General features: G+C 37.2%; 1 protein-coding gene across 1 annotated transcript; it reads right to left on the bottom strand.

The window, feature by feature from the left end:
• Positions 1-22124: 22124 nt before the first annotated feature.
• LOC131860222 (uncharacterized) lies at positions 22125-23707 on the bottom strand. The gene is made up of 2 exons (XM_059214605.1): positions 23282-23707; positions 22125-22376 (listed from the first exon to the last, which is right to left on the bottom strand). The coding sequence occupies exons 1-2, from the start codon at positions 23705-23707 to the stop codon at positions 22125-22127; spliced, it is 678 nt and encodes a 225-aa protein (XP_059070588.1).
• Between the last annotated feature and the right edge of the window lie 326 nt (positions 23708-24033).

Below are 24033 nucleotides of genomic sequence, written 5' to 3'. Positions count from 1 at the left end.
TCATATTTAATTAATTAATAAATTTGCCATTTAATCATGCAAAAAAGGAATTAATTTATTACAAAAGAGGAATTAATCACAAAGCAAGAGTTAAATTGAAAATAAAATAAAAGAATTGAATTGAGAGAGAAATCAAACTTGAGATATTATTTCTTTTTCTAAATTGAGAACTTGAAATCAGAAAATAAAATAATTAATTGAATTATTAATTATTCTCTAAAATTGGAACTCACAGCTTTTGAGAAAAAGAAGTTTGGTTGCATTAAAAGACTCTTTTCTTGAATAAATAAAAGAATTATCTATTTTTATCACAAATGCATGGAATTAATTACTTATTATTTCTAATGCAACTTGAACTTCTTATCTGAATGCATTTCAATTAAACTATAATTGGAATTTATCTCAAAGTTGACTGAACTTGATTTCTCAATTATTCAATTAATTCTAAATTGTGCTTTTTCTTGATCTCTCTTGTAATTCTCTATAAATTCAGCCTTCAGCTCTCATTCAAATCACCCAGAGATTTTTGAGAACACGCTTAGAGATTATTACTCTGATTTTGCTCTGGAGTCATTGAAGATCTTGTGCTTGCTTTTTTAGATTATTGCATCTTGGTTTTGATTATTTGTATTCATTATTGCTTGAATCCATATTGCTTGAATCCATGATTGCTTGAATTATTCATTCATCTTGCATCCATATAGCTTAAATATCATGCTCATATAGATTAAATCATTCGTCTTGGTGTAGTCTAGTCACTGGTATTGCTTATAAAAATCTGAGAGCAATCTTATACTCGCATCTTTTAGAAGGCAATTAGTCACTTTGTTATGGTTTATTATTTATTGATTATTGATTTACTAACCATACATGTAATGACTTAATTGAAGTGTTGTGCCTGCAGCTATCAGACCTCTTTTCACTTTTTCACACACACATTTCTAGCACCCACCATGGGGTACAAGACTACATTTTTCGGCCTCCAAGACTAACTTTTTATTTTCGTTATTTTTCAGATTTTTGACCTTTCGGATTTACGCCAGTATAGTCTCTCCGTAATATCGTACGACATTTCTCACAGGCCAAAATGACAAAATGCAGGTGTCATACGAACTAGAATCCTGTATTGTACGATCTGATAAATATTGTCGTACGATTCTGTATTTTTCCTGGTTAAAAAGAGAAAAAGAAAATTTATGACTTTGGTTTTCTGTTCAAATTGATTATACTGATGACTAACCCTGGTTATTTATCTGTCTATCTTAGAATTTTTCACAGCCTATTCAGTTTTTGCAAAACGTTTGTCAAAGAATATGCTTATCGCACAAAGACAATATGACTACTGATTCGTTGTCTTTGCAGGTTGCCTGAGAAGAATCAACCAAACATCGTGTATTCTTTAAATTCATTTTTAGGCACCTAAATTGCTATTTGGTTAAAGAACAAATTTGTATTTCATGTTTTAAGTAAATTCTGAGAGGTAGGAGAGTATGCTCTTGTGTTTTTAGACAATCAGAAATCCAGACGCTTGAAGCATTTTCTTTGTTTGATATTTCTACATCTTTAGCAGGCATGCTCTCCCGAGGAGCTTAAAAATTCTTAAAGTTGTTACGGCCGGTGTGAGGGGAACAACCTATGTGGGAATGGATAAACGCCAAGTACTCCAACCCACTATAAAATAAACGTGATTTGATGAAAATCAAGTCAATGGCACTGGTCAAGAATAGTTCTCCTCAGTACCATCGGGTATATTGAACCTTGGTTTTCAAGGCTGGGAGACCTCTTAATTAAGTTTATACCTCGATGCACCGAATGGACCCCTTACTAGATTCAATTAAAATTAGAAGCTACCTGGTTCACCCCCGAAAGGGGGATAATCTTTGTGCAAGAGAGATAATAACTCTCCCAAGATACTTGTCATTTCCTGCCCCCATTAGCGTTTGGAGTCAGATAATACGGTGTTGAGAATCCATTGCATGAGACTCAGCGGTCGTATTCTGATTAGCTATTGGGTGTGTACCTGAGTCTACAAGCAAAGGTTTTCTTCTCTCACCAAATTCTGTAGGGTTTGCATGCTGTGATTGGAGTTACTATTCATATTATGTGTTTTCTATGTTTTCATCCCTCAAACTAAAACTGAAATACCAAAAACTAGAGAAAACAAGAAACAACTCAGTGATCAAAAACTTTGTCCATGTCAGAACTAGTCTATCCTAAGTCAAAATTCTATCCAAAACTAGGCTATCCTAGTCAAAAATTAGTCCATTTCAAAATTGGTCATACTCAGTTATTGAAACTCAGAATTTAATCTCTGTCCTGTGAACAATCATACGAATCTGATCATTTATTGTCCTGCTTCATATCCTGTGTCGTATGAGTCTAATTATTTATCATCTAAGCCTCAATACTGTGTTGTACGAATCATAAAAGTCTGTCGTCTAATGCTAAATCTTGTGTCCTATGATAAAAAATTGCACTAAATAGTCTGTCGTCCTAGACATACCTATTTGTCGTATGGTACTAGGTAGCAACTCGTACAAAACATTGTTGTTGTCACCCATAAGATATTGAATTGTCGCCCAACTCATTAAAACCTATCGTACGAATCTCTGATTTTGTCAGAACAGAATAGTCAAACTTGCCTAAAACAACTCTACAGCGAGCATAATACTAGTTATCATCATCCTAAGCATAAACAAATCAAGACAGTGTACCTCTGCCATTTGTGTTGCACAGTTTGGTCGATCATCTTTCAGCTAGTTCAAACAACTACTTAAGAAACTTAAGTCACTTAGATAACGTCTTATATAGGATAGATCGTTCCTGAAACCAGACTGAATCTTAGTCACTATTCTCGAATCAACTTAGATAAATGTCTTATACAGGATAGATCTTTCTTGAAACCAGACTAAATCTTAGTTGTTTCTCTCAAACAAATACGTTAACCGAACAACTAGCTTTGAATTTGACCTTGACCTCTGCATCACAATAGCTTTAGTTCACACTAATCCATAAAAATGCCTACTCAAACTAGGAGTTCTCATAAGAAAGATGCCAAAGGCAAAGGGCAACCCTTTTCATATAAAGATAATCCATTTTACGAAGAGGATCCCCTAACTGATAAACCTTCATCATCAGAGAGACCAGTTTATGATCAACCATTATCTCCCACTATACATGAGACAGAACACAATGACAAAGACAATCTTATTATTCACGGAACTAATAATGATTCCTCGTCAAGTGAAGTTGAAGATTATGAACCTCCCGAAAAAGATATTCATAAATGTCAAAAGGATAATGATTTCTGAAAAATGATGAAGGCTATCATGGCTAGAGAAAAACAAGACTATTTTCTAGAGCTAGCAAAACAATGTGCCAATCTTCCTACTGGATATGACGTTCAGACACTTGTTACTAGAAAGGAAGAATCACCTATAATAATGGTCCACAGAAAATTACTAGCCTTACGGACTGAGATCATAGAACTAAAAAACAAGGATAAATCCCCAAAACAATATTCTCTGGAGACAATATGCCCATTTCCATTTGACAAAAACCTATACATGCCTCCATCCCCTTCACGAGTTGAGATCCCAAAATTTGACAAATATGATGGTACCTCAGATCCTCAAGATCATGTCAGGGAATTTTATGCTGTCTGTATGGAGTTCATGCACGATCAAACGTATCTCATGCGCCTTTTTCCAAGGAGTTTGGGAGGACAAGCTATGGAATGGTCCTCAAGTCTACCTAAAGGAATAAAAACATTTGAAGAACTAATCCAACTATTTTTACAACAATACTCATACAACATTCGACATCCTGTGACTATGATCGAGCTTTGCAATACTAAACAAAAAACAGGGGAGCCTTTTCTTACTTTCCTCCAACGTTGGAGAAAGATCTTCTCTAGGTATTCACGACCTATCCCAGATTCTAAGAAAATGGATATATTTGTCAACAACTTGGTCCCAGAATTGAAATATAGTATCCAAATGCAAGTACACCCATCATTTAACAAATTGGTAGATAATACTATTCAAATGGAAGATGTGCTTATAAAGAAGGGGGATATCTCACCTTGGAAGAAACACAACCAGGATCTAGCTCTAAAGAGAAGAACAAGTATTGGAAGTATGGAAAAGACAACAATAAGAATGTTGTTAATGACGGAATACTAGACACTGTTACAACTAACTCAAAGCCCACAATATTCAACTTGGCTAGTGGCACGCAAGCACTCAAAGTAGTTGAAGCTGTAGTAGAAAATCCTCCAAAGAAAACAAAAGAGTGGTTCAAAGAGAAACTTTGGCTTTCCAAACCTAAACGTGACTTTACTCCTCTTGAAGAATCATATGAATCCGCTTTCAAAACTCTATTGGCAAACAACCTAATAACATTACCAGATAATTCCAGGCCATATGATCCAGAATTCAAACCAAAATGGTGGAGAGAAAATGAATACTGTGACTACCATCGGAATAAAGGTCATAACACAAACAACTGCATGAAGCTCAAGCATGAGATTCAAGATCTCATAGACGCTAGTAAAATTATTGTCGGGAATCACCCGACCAATGCTGATCACCAAGAATTTAAAGACCCTTTACCTATTTACGAACAAGGTGAATCCTCAAAGACCAAAGGAGGTGCCAAAGTAAATTATACTTATACAAGCAATGATAATGTCATCAACATGATTGAGTCTTCCCAATCTAAATATTGCAAATGATTATAATCCAAGATAAACAAAATGAATCACGATATGCAAGAACTATGACTCGTTCTCAAAAGAAAGTCACTCTCTAAGGAGCTAGTTCTTCAACTCCAGCTCAAGCAACATCAAACCTACCAACCTCATCAAACAAACAAAAAGAATCAACATTTGATAAATTTAAAAGGCTAACTTCGTCATCATCCTCTGGATATAGAATTGTTGAACAATTGAAAAAGACAAACGCTCAAATTTCCATCTTTGAATTACTAAAAATCTCTTATGCTCACAAAGAGATCTTAGACAACTCCTTGCTCAACACTAATTTTTGAGAAGATTTAGACATTGATCGGTTTCAATTCATGGTGGGTCATCTAACTTCACCTCACTATCTGACCTTCTCTGAAGAAGATGACAACTCGCTAAATCATCCACATAACCAGCCATTGCACATTGAAGCCATGATCCATAAACACAGAGTCAAATGTGTTTTGATAGATGGAGGCACGAGGTTGAATATATGTACTTACAGTTTGCTTACACAACTAGGATTTTCTGAAAATGTCATTGATCTAGTCAAGAAAATAACAATTAAAGTCTATGATGAAGAAGAAAGGACCTCTAAAGGTCTGGTATCATTAGCAATCAAGGTCGGACCTGTAGAAAGAGATGTCCTTTTCCAGGTACTTGATCTTCCTCTATCATACAATATCTTACTGGGCAGGCCATGGATTCATGAAATGAAGGCAATTACATCAACATACCATCAATGCTTAAAATTTCCTTATGACGGAGTTGAGGTTAGTATTCCTGCTGATACAAATGTCCCCTGTAATGCACTGACAAAAGGTGTTGATACCTTTATGCCTCATAATAGAGTAGCCTCTACAAATGAAAGTTCAGAAGCCCTGATGAAAGACTTGGAAAAGAAATTGAAAATTACCAATACTAGCATGGATGGATACAAGATAGAACCAATACTTTCATTAGTCTCTCTTCCTCCATCGTCGAAATAGTTGGACAAACCATCAAAGTCTATGAAAACATGAACTTCAACTCCGAATATCATATATGATGGTCTTTTTGTACAATCTTCTACTTCCCTGGCAGATGAAATAGAAGAGGATGTTGTTCTAAAATGGCTTTAAGGAAGATAGTGAAAACAAAGAAGTGCGGCATTGTGAGATTTCCTCAACACTATATGGTCCAGGCTAAAAAATGATTCAACGCATGGGATATTCAGGTACGGGTCCCCTGGGCAAACATCAAGAGGGTATTATTGAACCAATTCAGCTGCAAACAAAATCAACAAATGATAAGGCTAGACTAGGGTACAATCCAAAAAAGATATCAGACCAAAAACATGCTTCTAAGTCTAAGTGATAGAAAAGGATATCGCCTTCAACATTACAGGAAACAAACACTCAACAAACTCAAGCAGAGTGTGTAAAAGAAAAAGAGGAATCAGCAATCAAGAAAAAAGAAACAGTCAGCACTCAAGCTCTGATGGTGTCAACTACAACAATACAAGGAGTTGAAGTCTCAGAGGATATAAGAGACGAAGTAGAAAGAATCAGAGAATTGTTTGCACCAATGAAAGTTCCAGTCACATACTCTGGTAGGCAGCAGGTAGATGATTCAGAGACTGACTCAAACTAGTATGAATGGGGTCCAAACCACCTCTCGGATACATCCAATACAAAAACTCCAAAAGAGTCTAGCAGTATCATAGATGATACTCAAGAGTTGACGCACTTAAAGCTAGAAAAGGAGATACAAGAAATCAAACTAAGAATACAAGCAGACTATGAACAAGGGCTGGAGGAAGGAAGAAACCAGAAAGTTTTTCATCTATTATATACCCCTCTAATAAAATAGAACAAATCAGGTATGGGTTTACACAAGAAGAATTCGAAGCTATAGAAATAGAACCGGTCATTAGTCCAGAGGAAGCTGAATGGAGTAGATGACAGGAAGTCACAGAACCATCAAGATCATGTCAATAGGTGTGTTAGATACAAATTCTAAACGAGACAAATCTTGAAAGAACTTGCAACATTAAAGATGTTGTTGTTGATACCATACATATATTCACTCAATCACTTGAAGAAGACTCAGAAACTTCATCCAACGACTCTGAGGACTCTAACAACAATCCTATTCTTGACAATATCTACTCAGCATCAAACTCTAAATCCTCTGATATAAATGGCAACAATTTGTCTACTAATATTGTTATTGTCGAACCTCGATATGAAGTTCAGCCTGGCGTAGAGAATGATGCTACAAGTAGGTCTATTGGATTATGTCAACTAAACATTAGCGTGCACTTTAATAATCATGTTCTAACTTTTCTTCGTCTCGAGACATTTACGCAAGGTATCCTTCTGGAACTCAACTTTTCAATCCGCAATTGTGATGACAATACCATGAACTCCCTCGAACCTATCCACACTCTATCCTTGGTACATCCTGAATTAATTAACTATAGTCTACATGACCAACCCATGAATATACCTACTTTTTCCAATGACTACACATTAGCTTATTACCTAAATGCAGTTGAACCCATGTACTCTTCCGCTAGCGAACAGAGTGAAAACATGACTGAACCAGATATCAAGTATCTTAGTCGCAAAAATCAAAAAAATAAAAATAAAAGATCTGATGGCGAAAACCACATTATGGCAGTATCAGAATCTAAAAAAGAGAAAATAAAGGACGTACCTAAAGGTAAAAACCTCTTTGAGGCACCTGAAGATGAGATACTTGATATAATGCCAAGTCACTTCCAGGAAAGGTCTTCTATATTGATCAAGCCAACTCAGCCAGTGAACATTGGGATTCAAGAGACACCACACATCATTCATGTAGCTCAATCACTATCAGCAAAAGAATTGAAAGATTTCACTCATCTCTTTTCAGAAAAGAAGATCAATTTTGCATGGACATGCTCTGATATGCCAGGCCTGGATCTTGATCTTATCATGCATCATATTTCTATCACACTAGGAGTTAAACCAGTCAAGCAAAAAAACCGTAAGATGCACCCTCACGTGGCACTACTAGTCAAAGCTGAGTTAGAAAAACTGCTAAAAGATGGATTTATCAGAGCTATAGACTATGTGGAATGGATTTCAAACATAGTACCTGTGTTAAAGGTAACAAATCTATTAGGGTTTGCACAGACTTCAAAGATCTCAATAAAGCTTGTTTGGTAGATGACTTTCCATTACCAAACATTGATATGATAGTCGACATGACTGCTGAATATGAGATGTACTCACTAATGGATGGATTCTCTAGCTATAATCAGATCAAAATAGCCCCTGGAGATCAAGAAAAGACAACTTTCACCTATGCATGGGGAACCTTTTGCTGGAATGTCATGCCATTTGGGTTGAAGAACGTAGGATCAACTTATCAAAGAGCAGTAACTACTATATTTCATGACATGATGCATAAGAATATGGAATATTATGTTGATGACACTTTAGTAAAGACTATGAAGATATCCACGCATATTCAAGAGCTAGGCCCTATACTAGATAGAATAGAAAAACTCAAACTTCGGCTAAATCCAAAAAAGTGTGCATTCAGAGTGACATCTGGTAAACTACTTGGCTACATCATTTCAAAGAAGGAAATCGAGGTTGATCCTGAGAAGGTCCAAGCTATAATGGAAATGTCACCTTCGAAGAACATCAGTCAAATGAGAAGTTTACAGGGACATCTCCAATCAATCAAACACTTCATTTCTCAGCTGGCAGACAAAGCTCAACCTTTCACAATAGTATTAAGGAAAGGAGTAATATACAACTGGGATTGAGAATGTGAACAGCACCTTCAGCAGATCAAACAGTACTTGTCCAATCCACCAATACTAATGCCACCAATTCAGGGAAAACCATTGATCTTATACATATCAACCACTGATTCATTACTTCTGGCACAACAAGATGAAAATAAAAAAGACAAAGCTATATATTACATCAGCAGAACATTGGTGTCTTATGAAATGAACTACACTATAATAGAAAAAGCATGCTTGGCATTAGTCTTTGCATCACAAAAATTTAGACACTACATGTTGGCACATTACATCAAGCTAATAGCTAAGATTGATCCACTCAAGTATCTTCTCAACAAAGCAACACTCACTGGAAAATTGGCAAAATGGGTCATGGTTCTTACAGAGTTTGATATTGAATATGTGGAACGCAAAGCCATCAAAGGATAGGTAATTGCAGATCAACTCATTGAAGCTCCACTTGAAGACACTCAACCGCTGCATATAGAGTTTCCAAATGAATCAATAATGCACTTTACTCAACAATCCTGAAAGATGTTCTTTGAAGGATCTTTCACCCAAAATGGTTCCGATGTTGGAATACTATTGATCACTCCTCAAAAATATTCAATCCCAAAGGCTTACAAGATTCAATTCCCTTGCACAAACAATATTGTAGAGTATGAAGCTTTGGTAAACGGGATCAAGCTAGCTATTGAATGGAAGGTTCTACAACTACATATCTATGGATATTCTCAACTAATTATCAATCAAATCAATGATACATATCAGACTCGAGATGAGAAACGGATGCCTTATAAGAGAATGGTTGATGATCTCAAGAAGTATTTTACTTTTGTATCATTCTAGCAGATTCCCAGATCAACAAATAGAGCAGCAGATGCTATGGCCACCTTGGCATCTATACCTGATTTACAGGAATCTAATTTTCGCTTTGAATTCCTAGTGGAAGAGTTACATTACCCTACCTATGATTCTCCTGAGTCCTAGGTAGTCTATTCTATTATTGGACATGACTCATCTCTATATAACCACATTTACTCTTATTTGCATGACCAAATTATCCTATAAAATCTTACCTGTAATGAGAAAAGGAACCTAACTCAAAATGCTTCACGATATGTCATCATTGCTAACGATTTGTTTATGCAAAGTTTGGACGGTACATTTCTTAGGTGTCTAGAAACTGAAGAGTCTAAACGTGCATTGTCGGAAGTCCGTGAAGGTATTTGTGGATCTCATTTGAATGATCTTACTTTATCATGGAAACTACTAAGGGTTGGCTACTATTGGCCAGAAATGGAGAAGGACACTATAAAGTTTTCTAAAACTTGTGAGAAATGTTAGCTACATGGAAATCTCATACATGCTCCAGCAAGGGATCTCATACCCTTCATCACACATTGGCCTTTCCAGCAATGGGTCTTTGATCTTATTGGTCAGATCTATCATGCATCATCCAACGAACACAAGTTTATTATAACTACCACAGAGTACTTCACTAAGTGGGTAGAAGCGGTTCCGCTCATCAAAGCAACCGGTAAACAAGTAGCTCTATTCATCCTGAACCATATCATTTGCAGGTATGGGATACCTTCATCCACCGTGAATGACAATGGAGGAAAATTCAAGAATAAAGATCTGGATGAGCTCTATGGGAAATTCAAAATTAAACAACACTGATCATCTGTATATTACCCTCAAGGTAATGGACAACCTGAGGCATCCAACAAAAACCTATTGACTATCTTACATAGAACGGTAAACAAATCTAGGAAGGATTGGCATCTGCAACTCAATCCTGCATTATGGGCTTACAGAACAAGTATCAGAACACCTACTAGGGCTACACCTTTCTCTTTAGTGTATGAGTCTAAAGCAGTATTACCTATTGAAGTAGAAATACTATCTCTAAGAGTTTCTTTGCAAGGTCTTGTTACTGATGAAGACTATAGGATATCTAAATTGCAAGAACTTAAATTATTGGATGAACATCGGCAAGTGGCATTTGATCATCTCATAGTGTATCAAAAGAGAATGTCTAGAGGATATAACAAGAAGGTTTGACAAAGAGAATTTTAGGTTGGTGACCTAATTCTAATAGAAAATCCTAAAAATATATAGTTTCAAGACAACAAAGGGAAGTTTGAACCCAACTGGTTGGGTCCCTACATCGTTACTGCAGTATTTGGCTCTAGTGCCTATCATCTCTCAACATCGGAAGGAAAATAGCTCTGTGAACCAATTAACACCATCCATTTGAAGAAATTATTCACTTAGCATTCTCTGCTCCAGCAACCTGTACAGCTATAAAAGTCCTGAAAAAAATCATATAAAGTTCTGGAAAAAAAAAAGAAAAAAAATGCCCTGGTGAAAACCTAATAAACAGGCACCTTGGTAAAAAAAATGATGAATCTCTACCAAGTAGGTGAAAACCTAGCAAACAGGCACCTCTTGTACTCAACGCTCCATCTATCAACACAACGTTGGCATTTCCCGCTTTCATGTATCTTTATTATCGCTTGTACATATATTTCAGTCACTTTTGTGATATCCTGGTTCGTTGGAACCCTCATGGCTTGAAATTGATCAGTGTCCTAGTCTTAGGTTAATCAACAAAGCACATTACATGTCCTAAGTAGTATCAACCAAGTCATCTTTCTGTCAATGAAACCTGTTCGTCCACTCTGAGTCAGTCACCTATCTCCTAGCTACCGAAGAGTTTTATCACTGAGTACACAAGCAAAACAACATTACGGAAAACAAACACTAAATAGTTTGAGCTATGAATGAAAATTTACTTTGTATGTTGTCTTTTATATTGATTTTTTATTATTATCCCTCTGAGTAACTTGAGGAAGTCTATCTTGACTAAGAGGAGCAAGGATTGGGGGCATAATGTTTTCTTTGTTTTCTGCTTTGTAGGAATGATTTTGATGATCTGGAAACATCTAATAAGCTAGGTGTCTATGATAAGAGCCTTCACATCAAGGTGAAATCGCCACACATACCTTGACTCCGCTTACTTGAATGCTACAGGGATGTTCCCATCATTTCTTTGTCTGTTTTGAGCAAATTTCTTTATCATGCAATCTAGGTCCCTACATAATCTGTCCAAGGATATGAATGAAAAAAAGGGTCATTGCGGACAAGATAATTAATATTGCACATGAAAAGAAAGGAACTCTAATCTGCCTGTTATGTTTGTTATGCTCAGTGATGAAACTTAAGCATTTTAAATCCAATGACTAGGTTTAGGTTGCATATCATTTTGCATCTCATTTTGCATTTTATTCTGTATTTTGTGAATTTAGAGTGATTTCGATATGGTAATAATCTCTTTATCTTCTGAATGAGAGTTGGATGCATCATCATTTCTTAGCTAAGCAGTCTCTTTTTCATCATTTCTACAATCGAGTACTTGTGTATTAAGATGTTAGCTGCATACATAAGCATCTTATATAGATTCATACATTTCATTATCACTCATTTGCATTCATCTTATTGCATAAAAAGAAAGAAAAAAATAAATATTTGCTTTACTCATTACTCATTTTCATCATTTATTTGCATATGGAAAGAAACAAAAAAAAACATTCATGTTCATCTACATTACATACATCCATCCTAAATAAGAAATGCATACATATATAATAAAGCATATAGAAAGCATCTCAAAAATGAATCAACACAAGTACAATTAAGTCAAATCAAATCTCGTATATATATAATCATCAAGTCTAAGGGTACAAAATAATGTCAACTGACATCTACAAACTCCCATCGAAGCAAGAATCGGTGTGTCTACAAAAAATCTTAGAGTTACAAAAAGAATATCTAGCTCTCGGCCTCTCCCTCATCGCCTGGTGGAGGAGGTGGAGCCTACTGACCAAGATCCTGACGAGGTGCTCGTGCTCCCTCTGATCGTGCCATGTACTGCAAGTAGGGAACAACCTATTGTGCTATAGGAACAGCTATGATGTAAGCTGCAACGTAATAAGTCATACGACTGGTCTAGCGCAAAACCTTTTGCTGAAGAGCATCTCGCTCTGCCCTCATCACCGCGACCTGACGATCGCACTCTTCTCTAAGCTCCACAAGCTGACGATCTCGTTCATCCCTAAGCTCTGCTAGCTATCGGTCTCTCTCCGCCAGTTGAGTCTGTGCCACTGTCAGCTAGGACTACAAACCTGCTAGGCGTGCTCTCATTGACCGCACTGCGTTGGCCCCCTGCTCTCTCATAGGCTCTCCACCCCCATCTCCTCCCCCATCTCCTCCACCATCTCCACCCTGCTCCTCCCGTCTCTGTCTCACCTATCTCAGAGCTACTTGCTCCTCCTCACCTCCACCCGTAGGCACCCTCGCTCCACTTAGTCTCACACCCACTGCCCCAAGGGATCCACCCTCTCCCCTCTGTTGCCTACCTCTAGCTGGAAATCTGCTGCTACTAGCACTAGGATCGCCACTTATCCACCTCGGAGCCTCAACTCTCTATCCCTGTCTCTTTCCTTGTCCCTATGTGGGGGCATCATCCTCAATCTCCTCAATACGAGGTGCCTGCTCTACTGGATCAATGAATCTAGGGAAAGGGTGTTGTTGGAACCAGTCCCTGTACTGGGGCAATACTCCTGCATCTACAATGTCATCTATGTAATCCCACCGGAGTCACAGTAATCTAGTCAACTCCTGCATACCCAAGGCATAAGATAACCTCGATACCCATCCTCGCCTCTCCTCATCAGCATATCGCGAGTATGTAGTGAACTCCTATGAGATCCCCTGAGGTCTACCATACTGCATCATCACTCAAGAAACCATGAATTGCTCAACCACAGTCTACGATCTGCTAATGAGTGGGCGAGTAACAAACAAAACTCCCTGAACAATCCTCCAATCATCTCATGGCTCTAAACCCCTATAAGGTCTTCATATAACAGCTATCAAGTCATCTAGCTGTCATCTCCAAAAATTTGTCTTTCCCAGATGGGGCTGAGTAATATAACCTGAATATAGATATACAATAGGCTAACCAGGATCTCTATCGTCATCTACAATCGGCCTGCATATTGGGAGGTGCTCTCAAGCCCATACCTGTAAGATCAAAACTCTGGAAGCCGTTCTCTTCCCCTCCCTATAAACAATCTCATGCATCTCGTGATACATGTGTGCTAATATACAAGAACCCCAGCCTATTCTTTAAGGGGTCTCAATAAGCCTCTCCAGCATCATGCCCCATCCACACAAAAATACTTATTGTCCCCTATCTGGCATAAGAAAATAGTCGATAAACCCTGCCAAAATGCAAGCAAGTGGAAAATCCTCACTGTACCTTCTCATCATCACGTCCCAACTCATAGAACATGTCAAAATATCTGGATCCCTGAAAACATGTCTGACAGCCTGTAATCTAGGAAGTTGTGTTGCATCATAATCCACCTTAACCCCAGCAAAAGGGATACAAAGAATCCTGTAAACATCCTCAAGAGTGATGGTCACCTCCCCAACTGGCAAATGCAATGTGTTATGCTCTGAGTGAAATCTCTCAACTAACTTCGTGAGCATACTGTGATTCACATAGATATCAGGTAAATCAAGAAGGTGGGTCAATCCGTACAAATCAATATGTGCCCAGTCAACCTCTGACAACTGACGTACTAATGTCATCATCGATGGATAGACGCATCTGAAAAGAACATGAGGCAATCGAACCTGCAAAATCAAACAATGAAGCATCAAGAAATATTTCAAATGAGCTTAGAAGAAAAGTAAAACATCACGCAAATCCAACTATGCCAGTTGCAAAATCAAAATTTCAAGTTTGCACCTTAAAAAATGCTCACTATTTTCCAAACGATAAAACATAGAAGGGTAGAAAATCGTACGAGTTAGGAATGGGCTTCATACGACAAAAGACTCCCATACGATACAAGACTATACCTAGGACAACAAAAGGGGTTCTTTTGAATATTGTCGTACGATACAAGGGTAGCCCTCGAACAACAAAACTAGTAGGCTTAAATGACAAAACAAACTTCATCAGTTTGTCGTACGAGACAGGATCTTGTCTCGCACGATAAAACGAGAATGGCCAACTTTAAACATGCTAAAAATTGAAAAATCCAACAAAAAAATTCAAAAATTAAATGAATAAAAGGCTTAAGATCGATCACTTACCGCTGGCTCATAGTCCCGAGGTCGATTATGTCATCTTTGTTGCTCGAATCGATGCTCACAAGTGGAAACCACCATTTTTCTTCGCTGAAGGCTTTTCGAATTTTCAAACTTGGAGGGTTAAAATGAATTGAAAATGACACTTTTACCCCATATATAGCCAAAACCCTAATTTTTCAACTTGCTCCGATGGACATGAAAATTGTACCCTTAGCTAATTTGCCCATTTTGATTTCATTTTTGGGATCAAAATCAAAATACGAGATCATTTTCCTAGTCAATTTCACAATTTGGACCACTTGGCGCTTTTTCATCAAAAGCTCATTCTTTCTTCAAATTGCGCCCAATTTCTCATGAATCAATGCTGAATCTCAACTCAATTTCTCATCAATCAACGTCGAATCTACAAAAAATTCTCTGAATCAATTTGTGCTCAAATAATTATCATAGCCAAAAATTGTCTAAAATCATGTACCCTTGCTATCTTTCAATTTCGTTCCCGAGGGGGCATGCTCATGACCTCACATCTTCAAAGTCGAGAAAATTTTCAAATCTTCCTCAAAGTCGAGCAAAAATATTTTTTCAACTAGAGAAAATCAAATTCTTATTGCTAAGGGGCATCTTAGCTTCATCGCTTCACATCAAGTTGAGATCTCTTGATCATCTGAATCGAATTAATCACTAGGGCCATCGTTTTCATCGCTTCAAATCAAGTTGATATTTGTCTTCTTCTAAATCAGTCTCTTAATGTTAATCAGTTTCATTGCTTTACATCAAGCTGATTATTAGTTTAAACTTAATCAAGGGTTTAAAGAGTATCTTTGATCACATGCTCAATCTAAGCAGGTGTTTAGTTTCATCGCATCAAATCAAGTTGGACAGTTTATCTTCGCTCATTGTATCTTGATACATCAAGTTCAAGATCGATTTTATCTTTGCTCGCTGAGTCTAGATCAATCAAGTTCTAGATCAGTAAGGTCTGCTTCTTGATCAATCAAGTTTAAGTTCAGTATCTTTTCTCTCTATCGTTCCTAGTTCAATCAAGTTCAGGATCGGTATCACTTTAATCAAATTTTGTTCAACTTCTTTGCTTCAAATCAAGCTAAACACCTTGCTTTTCATCTGGTTTGTGATCAATCAAGTTCAGAACTGGCATCTCCTAGACATCAACTATTATTTGAACCAACGCATTTCTCACACATTAATTCAAAGAGGGGCAAATGTAATACCCTAAAAATGGTCATCTAAACCATGGGCCCCTAATCTCGACAACATCACCAAGGTCCTAACCAAAGGCAATTAAATCAATCTTGAGCACATTAATTAATTCTTTAATCATCGAATATTACATGGCAAATCAAATACTCAAATTAATTAAATATTTATTTAATTAATTGAATCATTCCAAGAATATCATTTTGATGAATTATCCTATTTAATTAATTAATAAATTTTCCATTTAATCATGCAAAAAAAGAATTAAGTTATTACAAAAGAGGAATTAATCACAAAGCAAGAGTTAAATTGAAATAAAATAAAAGAATTGAATTGAGAGAGAAATCAAACTTGAGATATTATTTCTTTTTCTAAATTAAGAACTTGAAATCAGAAAAAATAATTAATTGAATTATTAATTATTCTCTAAAATTGTAACTCACATCTTTTGAGAAAAAGAAGTTCATTTGCATTAAAAGACTCTTTTCTTGAATAAATAAAAGAATTATCTATTTTTATCACAAATGCATGGAATTAATTAATTCTTATTTCTAATGCAACTTGAACTTCTTATTTGAATGCATTTCAATTAAACTATAATTGGAATCTATCTCAAAGTTGACTGAACTTGCTTTCTCAATTATTCAATTAATTCTAAATTGTGTTTTTTCTTGATCTCTCTTGTAATTCTCTATAAATTCAGCCTTCAGCTCTCATTCAAATCACCCAGAGATTTTTGAGAACACGCTTAGAGATTATTACTCTGATTTTGCTCTGGAGTCATTGAAGATCTTGTGCTTGCTTTTTTAGATTATTGCATCTTGGTTTTGATTATTTGTATTCATTATTGCTTGAATCCATATTTGCATTAAAAGACTCTTATTCTATGAATATGTCTTACAATTATTCAATGGTTTAGTTAAATAATTGGCACGCTTATTGTAGGAATATTTGTTGCATTTATTGAATTCCATTGTTAAATAACAAGCACTCTTGTTGGATGAATGTGCAAGTTACACCAAGATATGGAAGAGCATAGCCAAGAGGCTGCACGGCTCAGGATGTGTCCTCGCCTTAGCATTGGATGGCGGGTCGACATACACGACCATGACAATGGCCAGACATACTATATTGTCCATATAGCAGATCTCTTCTTTTTATTTAGTGTTTGGAGATGGAGCAAAATATATAGGGTGTTATGGCTCATTTTTTAGACCCTTTGTCAACTGGCTCTTGGCTCTCTCGAGGGTGCACATAATGTGCACCGTCAGCAAAGATTCGGGTCCACAGAGGGGGCGGGTCCAACTGCCACACTCGGATGCTGCCGCCAGTGCCCTTTTTCCCACCAATCTGGTGGTTCTAGATTATATGCACCTCTTCATGGGACAGAATAGTCCCCACCCACCGATAAGGTTTGCAAGCATTGAAAGAAGATTATCATCACGGAGGAGGTCTCTCTCATAAAATTGCATTATCGTTCTTCATTGTATGACTATGGTTTTTACTAAAACCATTAAAATTTATGTTTACAAAGGGACATGATGGTATATTTTCATGGACAAAATTTATATTTTTGGTATTTTCCTAAAGTTTTGGTATTTATTTATAGTGAGATTGGTCCAATTTTTATTTTTTTTCTTGCATGTGCAACCTACATGTCAAACTTCAATGTATCTTGCATTATTAATATAAATTTAAAATCACTCCATGTATATCAAAAATAATATCAATAGAGAGACCACACCATTGGTCCCTATATTGCATACATCAGAGTGACACGATACGCTATATTAAATACATTACACTAGCACGATACGTTAAATTACATAAATCACAATAACGCGACATGTTATATTATTTCTTTCAATCTTTTCTTTACAGCAGCATGTTAAAATGAAAGTTTTGATGAGGTGTGGTGTCGTTAACAAACTCAATGTGACATTGATATCCTTGAAATAAGAGTTTATATATGTGATACAATGCCATTACTAATGCATATTAATTGATAAAAATGAGGATGGCATGTTCTTAAAACTTTGAATGCCCACTGACTTGCAAAGTGTGTTCATTGTAACCATAACAAAACTCATTGAAAAGGGTAGATGTTACATGTATGAATCCATAAGACCATGACTTCTTCTTGGGAGGATACTGGGTTTCAAACAAAGGAACATTAAACTCATACATAGAGAAGGAAAATTTAATTAAATATGGAAGTAATAATCATTTTCTTATACAATTGATATTGCAACAACAATTAAGTGTTAAAACAATTCAATTTATCAATAGAATGATCAATTAACTCATACACATTATGTTACATTTATTCATACACAATATGTTACTATGTTATTGATAGAATTTAGTTCATTTGTTGCAAATGAAACCCATCAACACACATACATTTTCATTTGAAAAGACAAGTTGAAAATGTTGTAAGCATATGAAACTCATATAACAAATGGACAACAAAATGAGATCAGAACAAAAAATGATATCTTTTATTGATCTTCGATAAACTAAGTGTTGGTACTCAAATCTACAAGTTCCCACACTCTAGAGAAATAGCCACTGGCTCATGGTTAAGTGGTAGGACTGGATTTGGCTAAAGAAAAAAGTGTAGCACCTTGACTACAACTTTCTACTCTTTAGGCTCTGCAAAACCTAGGTGGGTATCCCTATAACAGCATCACTTTGATATTCTTACTTGCCTAACAAGACATTGTACTTTAGCAGATGTTTCAATGAAAATATACCAAGGAAAGAATGAAAAAAATTTGTACTCTTTGGCTCAGACCTTTTTTATGTCACCTTTTGGTACATTGAAACTTGTTCTAATCTACGCTATTCCTAAACTTAATTCTAGTGTTGAAAACAATGAAATTTTAATGATTGATTGATTCTAAAATTTGGAAAACATGACCAGTGCTTACTTTCTAGGGAATACATTGTCAAAACAAGACCATGACACTTACAACAATGTGGATTTAGGTTTTAATCCCACGGAGATCTTTGAACATAAATGACTTGCATAAACATTCAACTCAAAAAACAAAACCTTAACTCGATCTCACACTAGTACATCCTATGTTGCAGTATTTTTTGATAGAATTTAATTCATTTGCTGCAAATGCAACCCATCAAATCATACACATAATCATTTAGAATAGACAAGCGTACAACACTCTAAGCATTTGAAACTCATACAAATCATGAACACAATATGAAACCAGAAAAGAGAATTTATTCTTTATTGATCTTCAAGTCAAAACAAGAACATTCACATAATTAAGGTGCAGTACTCTTGCAAAACTATGTCCTTCTATTACTTGTAAGCCTTTCTTTAGTACATATGATCACAAAAAAATTGGAACAGTACTCAAGGCCCTGAATTCCCTTTTATGACACACGGGAGCGAAACAAGCATCAGGCCAATGAGCATAGATGTCAAAAGACCCTAACTAGGAAGAAGTACATCGAAAGGTTTCCTTGTTGATAGCATGGTACCCTCCTTGTTAGTCATTCATTCCTTGTTTCTTGAGAAGTCACTATCTGGTGTAGCAGGCCTGCAAGGAAGGGAGACAAAATGGTAAAAATGGAGACTAGTCCACTTCTTCTTCTTCTTCTTCTTCTAAGACTTGTTGGAGAACAGCACGGTACTTGTTGTACCACCCCTCCATCTTGTCAATTGGCCATTCAAAAAAAATTAGGCCTTCCAACCTATTCATAGTTGTCCTAGTCGCCTATGTTGGTATCCATGTTTCTTCCATAGCAAACTTGTGGTACAACCCCTCAACATCCATGATTCTATCCAAAATTGTATTGTATGAGGCCTCTTAGTCTGGGTCTGATTCCAAGGCTTCTAGAACCCCTAAAATAGCCTTTTCAAATTTTGCACGCCAGGAGACCAAGTCTTTAATGTGTTGCATGGGTGTCAAAATTGAAGGGATGTCCCATCGCTACAATCCTTTTGAATGATTCAAATCTATCATTCATTGCTTGCTTCTCTTTCTCAATGACACAGAGTTTTTCTATTAATGTATTATAATTCTTCCATGTGACTTCTATATCTTTAGCTTCACTCCCTTTCCTTTGTGAAGCAACTAGGAGAACCTCCTTTAGCTGCTACCCTTTAAGAATCCAAGTAGCTTTAATGGGCAAAAAGAATGAAAGAATGGAATCTAAATCAATGTCAACTTTTGCTAGGGAGGAATAACTGGCATCGACCTCCTCTAATCTATCCATGACTCTGCCAGATACCTTCAAAATTGTATCTCTCCTTATTTCAAAATATGTCTTGGAGGCTTCTTCTTTAGCCTCTTGAAGCTCTCTAGTATCCTTCATCGGACCTTATTCCCCCTGGGATCCCTGCCTCTGCTTTATTCAATTTTTCCTTTAGTTTACAATTCTCAACAAATAACAAATTATAATCATGATACTGCTTGGCCAAAGTATGCCTCAAAATAATATGTTTTGCTTCTAAATCCTGGACTACAGACTGAGAAAATTGTGTTGCATGGGAAGTTAGAGAAATAGCCTCTCTTGTTGTGGTGTCGCTGGTTGTCATTAGGATTGCTTTTCCCCACTGCTACTCTACCCCAAAAGGAACAATTGGCCTATTTACACTTGATCCCCTGACCCAAACTGCAAAGGTTTTGATATTTACATTAACTTTGGACCCATGGTTTTCATATTCTTTCACATACCTTGGGTCATCCTACCTAGCAACTTGGTCTACCAAAAATAGTTTCACGTGATCCAATCAAGGAACTAGAATCATGCCACTATTGGCCACCATTTCTCTAGCTTCCTCAAGGATGCATTGAATGTTATTGGGGTCAATATTTACTTCTTCCCCCAGAGTTGCATTTCTTAGTTTTTTTTTAAGCCAAAAAATCTTGGATCTTTTCCAAGTTATCACAACCAATTTCAAATTCTCTGAATGCAGTGGCTTTAGGGAGATGCCTCCCCTTCCTCTCTGGGATTTGATCCTTGTCAACCCACATCATTTGCCACATGAATTCTAAGAATGCAACCCTATGAGAAACAAAAATGGGCAACCTGTGGGGAGCCTTTTCAAAACCATAGCACCTAATGATGGTGCAGTCCTGATAGAAAAAGAAGTCTCCAAAATTGTGGCTAAAATCCCCCTCTGCATATTATACATTTGGAGCTCTACATGCCTAAATTCTCAACACTTTAACTATATGTCTGGGCAACCTTGGCAATTCAACACTCAACATATCCAAAATATTTTTGACAAAATAATCAGAGAATAAACAATAGTCTCCAAACCGAGAGCCCTTGTCCCACACTTGTGTTCATCTCTGAACAAGCCATGGCAACCCTGTCTATGGATCCAACATCCTGATATTCACCTTTGGGGACCAGACTAATCTGTTCTGATACAAAAGGAGATGGCACACCAAAGAATGGTGCTTAAAATTCAGTGCAGTCTTTTCATCTTTTGCTTTAACTAGGCTCTCACATAACTTGATCTAAAGAATGGTTGCAAAGTCAAAAATCACATTGGTAGTCGGATGTTGAATGAATATTGCTAGCATCATGTAATCCACCGGCAACAATTTGAGCCCACAATCATATCCCAAGACCTGGCATAGGGCAATATGTTCTTATAAAATATGTTTCAAATTTGTCCAGTGCAAATGGCTCTGTCCCAGATGGAAAAATGTAGTTGGGGGTGAGCTTGGAGAGATTTCTTAAAAATATTAACAAATATTCTCTTCTTATCCTTCCCTTGTTCTTTTCATACATTTTCAACAAGGCCTGCCTGTTGATCCCCTTGATGGTTGTCCCATCTAGCCCAAAAAAAAATGGTGATAGCGTTCTGAGATATGTCTAGAATAACCTTCCCCTAGAGGTTTCTGATAGTGAGGCTTGGGGTGTCAAACTTCTTGGTCAATTCCCTGATCATCATTGGCTCCACAAACACATTTGGGACCACTAGCTTCCCTATGTTTAGTTTCTATGGGTTGCAAATTGGGCTTGGTTGGTCTCCATTTCCATAGAAGGCATGAAAAATATCCCACCCCTTGTGCCCTATAATGGCATCTCTACACCCAGCCGCCTTGTCTCCCCATCTTATCTTTGTCAACTCTAATATGCTCGATCTAGGGAACAACTCCAAAAAATCTTGGCTTAGGACCTGGGTCGCTCTGGTTTGCTTCTAGGCTAATTCCTCTAATCTTATCAAGTGTCCCTCTCAACCTCAGCAGTAGTTTTGGGAGGCTCATATGAGGAAATTGTTTCTTCATGGGACTGTGGGGTTTCTTCTGCAATGGAGGTAGACTCGGCCTTCTTTTTGGGAGGGGTCTTCTTCTTCACCTCCTTTCTCTTTGGTGTTTCTTCAGCCTTCTCCACCACCTCAATTGGCTTCTCTGTAACTTCCACCTTCTCAATCACTGGAGGGGTCTGTTGTACAAGTGCTTCCTTTGGGGAAGCCTTGTAAGGAAGTAAAGTAGCGGAAACAACTTCCTACACTAACCTTGAGAGGAGGGTAATGCAAAACTTTTTCAGATCATTACAACAGTTACAGAAAATAGAAATAGATATAATAGCATTCATACCACAACACAGTGATTTACGTGGGGAAAACCCTTTCGGGAGAAAAACCCCACCCTCCAAAAGTAGCTCAATATTTTATTCAGCAATCAAAAACAGATTACAACATACTTGCAGAGCAAGCTCTTTGCAGGAGTACCACTAATCAGAGATTCAGAGGCAACTCAATAGCCATAAGACTCTTACACACAACCTCTATCTCACACACCTCATAAATAGGAGATACAATACAGGAAACCGTCAAACGGTATTACAAAACCATGGGCTAAAACCACCCAATAAGGTGTAGCCGACCTTATCTCCCTTCTAGATGCCCTATGAGATGTTAAAGCACACATCAACACGTGTTGCTCCCTTTTACAGCTCATTTATGTATCCGATACAAATTATTTTTCCTATTTCAGGAGTACAAACTTCCGGAGGCCATAACTTGAGAACCGGGTGTCCGATTGACAAACCGTTTGAAGCGCCGGAAAGCTCGCGAAGTGCTCTATCACCTCGTAACCCGCTTCGCCGGTTATGACCACTTTTTAGGGCGTTTCGGAGCCTCTAAAGTCCCCAAAATTAAGTTTAAATATTTTATTGCACCCCTCCAAGACGAAAACATTAATATCTTCAAAACTAGTCGTGACCTTGCGACGCAACTTTACCGGAATGCTTATCTAACCAACCAGAAGCTTTAGGGAGAGTTTCGCACCATTTCGTGCTCAAATGAAAACTTACTATAAATAGTAACCTCGCATAAATGCAAGGTTGAGACACCATTTTTCCCAACAAGCCTTTGCCTCACCATCTTTATATGATTTTCTCTTCTTGGGAGTTGGCTTTCTTGCCTTTGGGGTAGAGGTTTCCTCTGTAATGGAGGTAGACTCTGCCTTCTTTTTGGGAGGTGTCTTCTTCTTCACATCCTTTTTCTTTGGTGTTTCTTCGTCTAATCCCTTTGATACCTCATTTATCACCTCCCTCAAACCACTCTTCATTTTGGATTTCTTTGGGGGAGCACTAGCCTCACCCTCCTCAGTTTGGGCAGGAGTTACTTTAAGGTTTGGCTCAGGGTTTGATTCTACAGTGGGGGTATCTTGCAGCTCTTGCAATGGGGCAACCATGCTTATAGGAACGGTCGGGGTAATTTTTGGGTCACTAGAACTGGCTTCAACTTCTTGGGCTTTCTCAATAATGGGGATAGTGGCTTTCTCAATTGGGGAGGCCATGACTAAACTTTGAGAGAGAAAAAACTAAAATCTAGGGCTCTGAAAACACTTGCAATTCCTACGGGTACTTCAACTAAAAACACACAGAGAAAAAGATTGAATTGCACTTACTGGTTTGTTTCTCATGATTGGACACCTTTGAACTACTTGAATTCACCCTCTGCTCGCTCTGCAAATGTTCTTTGATCGCCTGAATGCTTCGCAAAGATGAATGAGGCAGATTTCTTTCTTTTATTGAGATGCTATTTAATTCCTCTGTGCGAAGCAAAATGGTCGTTAGCTCAGAAGTTTGAATTTCCACCGTTGATGATCAATCGAATGGCCAC

This window comes from Cryptomeria japonica, chromosome 11 (genome assembly GCF_030272615.1).
Source record: "Cryptomeria japonica chromosome 11, Sugi_1.0, whole genome shotgun sequence".
Taxonomy (NCBI): Eukaryota; Viridiplantae; Streptophyta; class Pinopsida; order Cupressales; family Cupressaceae; genus Cryptomeria; species Cryptomeria japonica.
This window is presented reverse-complemented; position numbering and strand designations above follow the sequence as displayed.

Coding starts and splice junctions, on each gene's coding strand:
- LOC131860222 (XM_059214605.1), bottom strand. CDS start 23,707: ATGGCCTCCCCAATTGAGAAAGCCACTATCCCCATTATTGAGAAAGCC. Junction 22,377..23,281: donor AATCATATAAAGATGGTGAG/GCAAAGGCTTGT, acceptor CTTCCTTACAAG/GCTTCCCCAAAGGAAGCACT.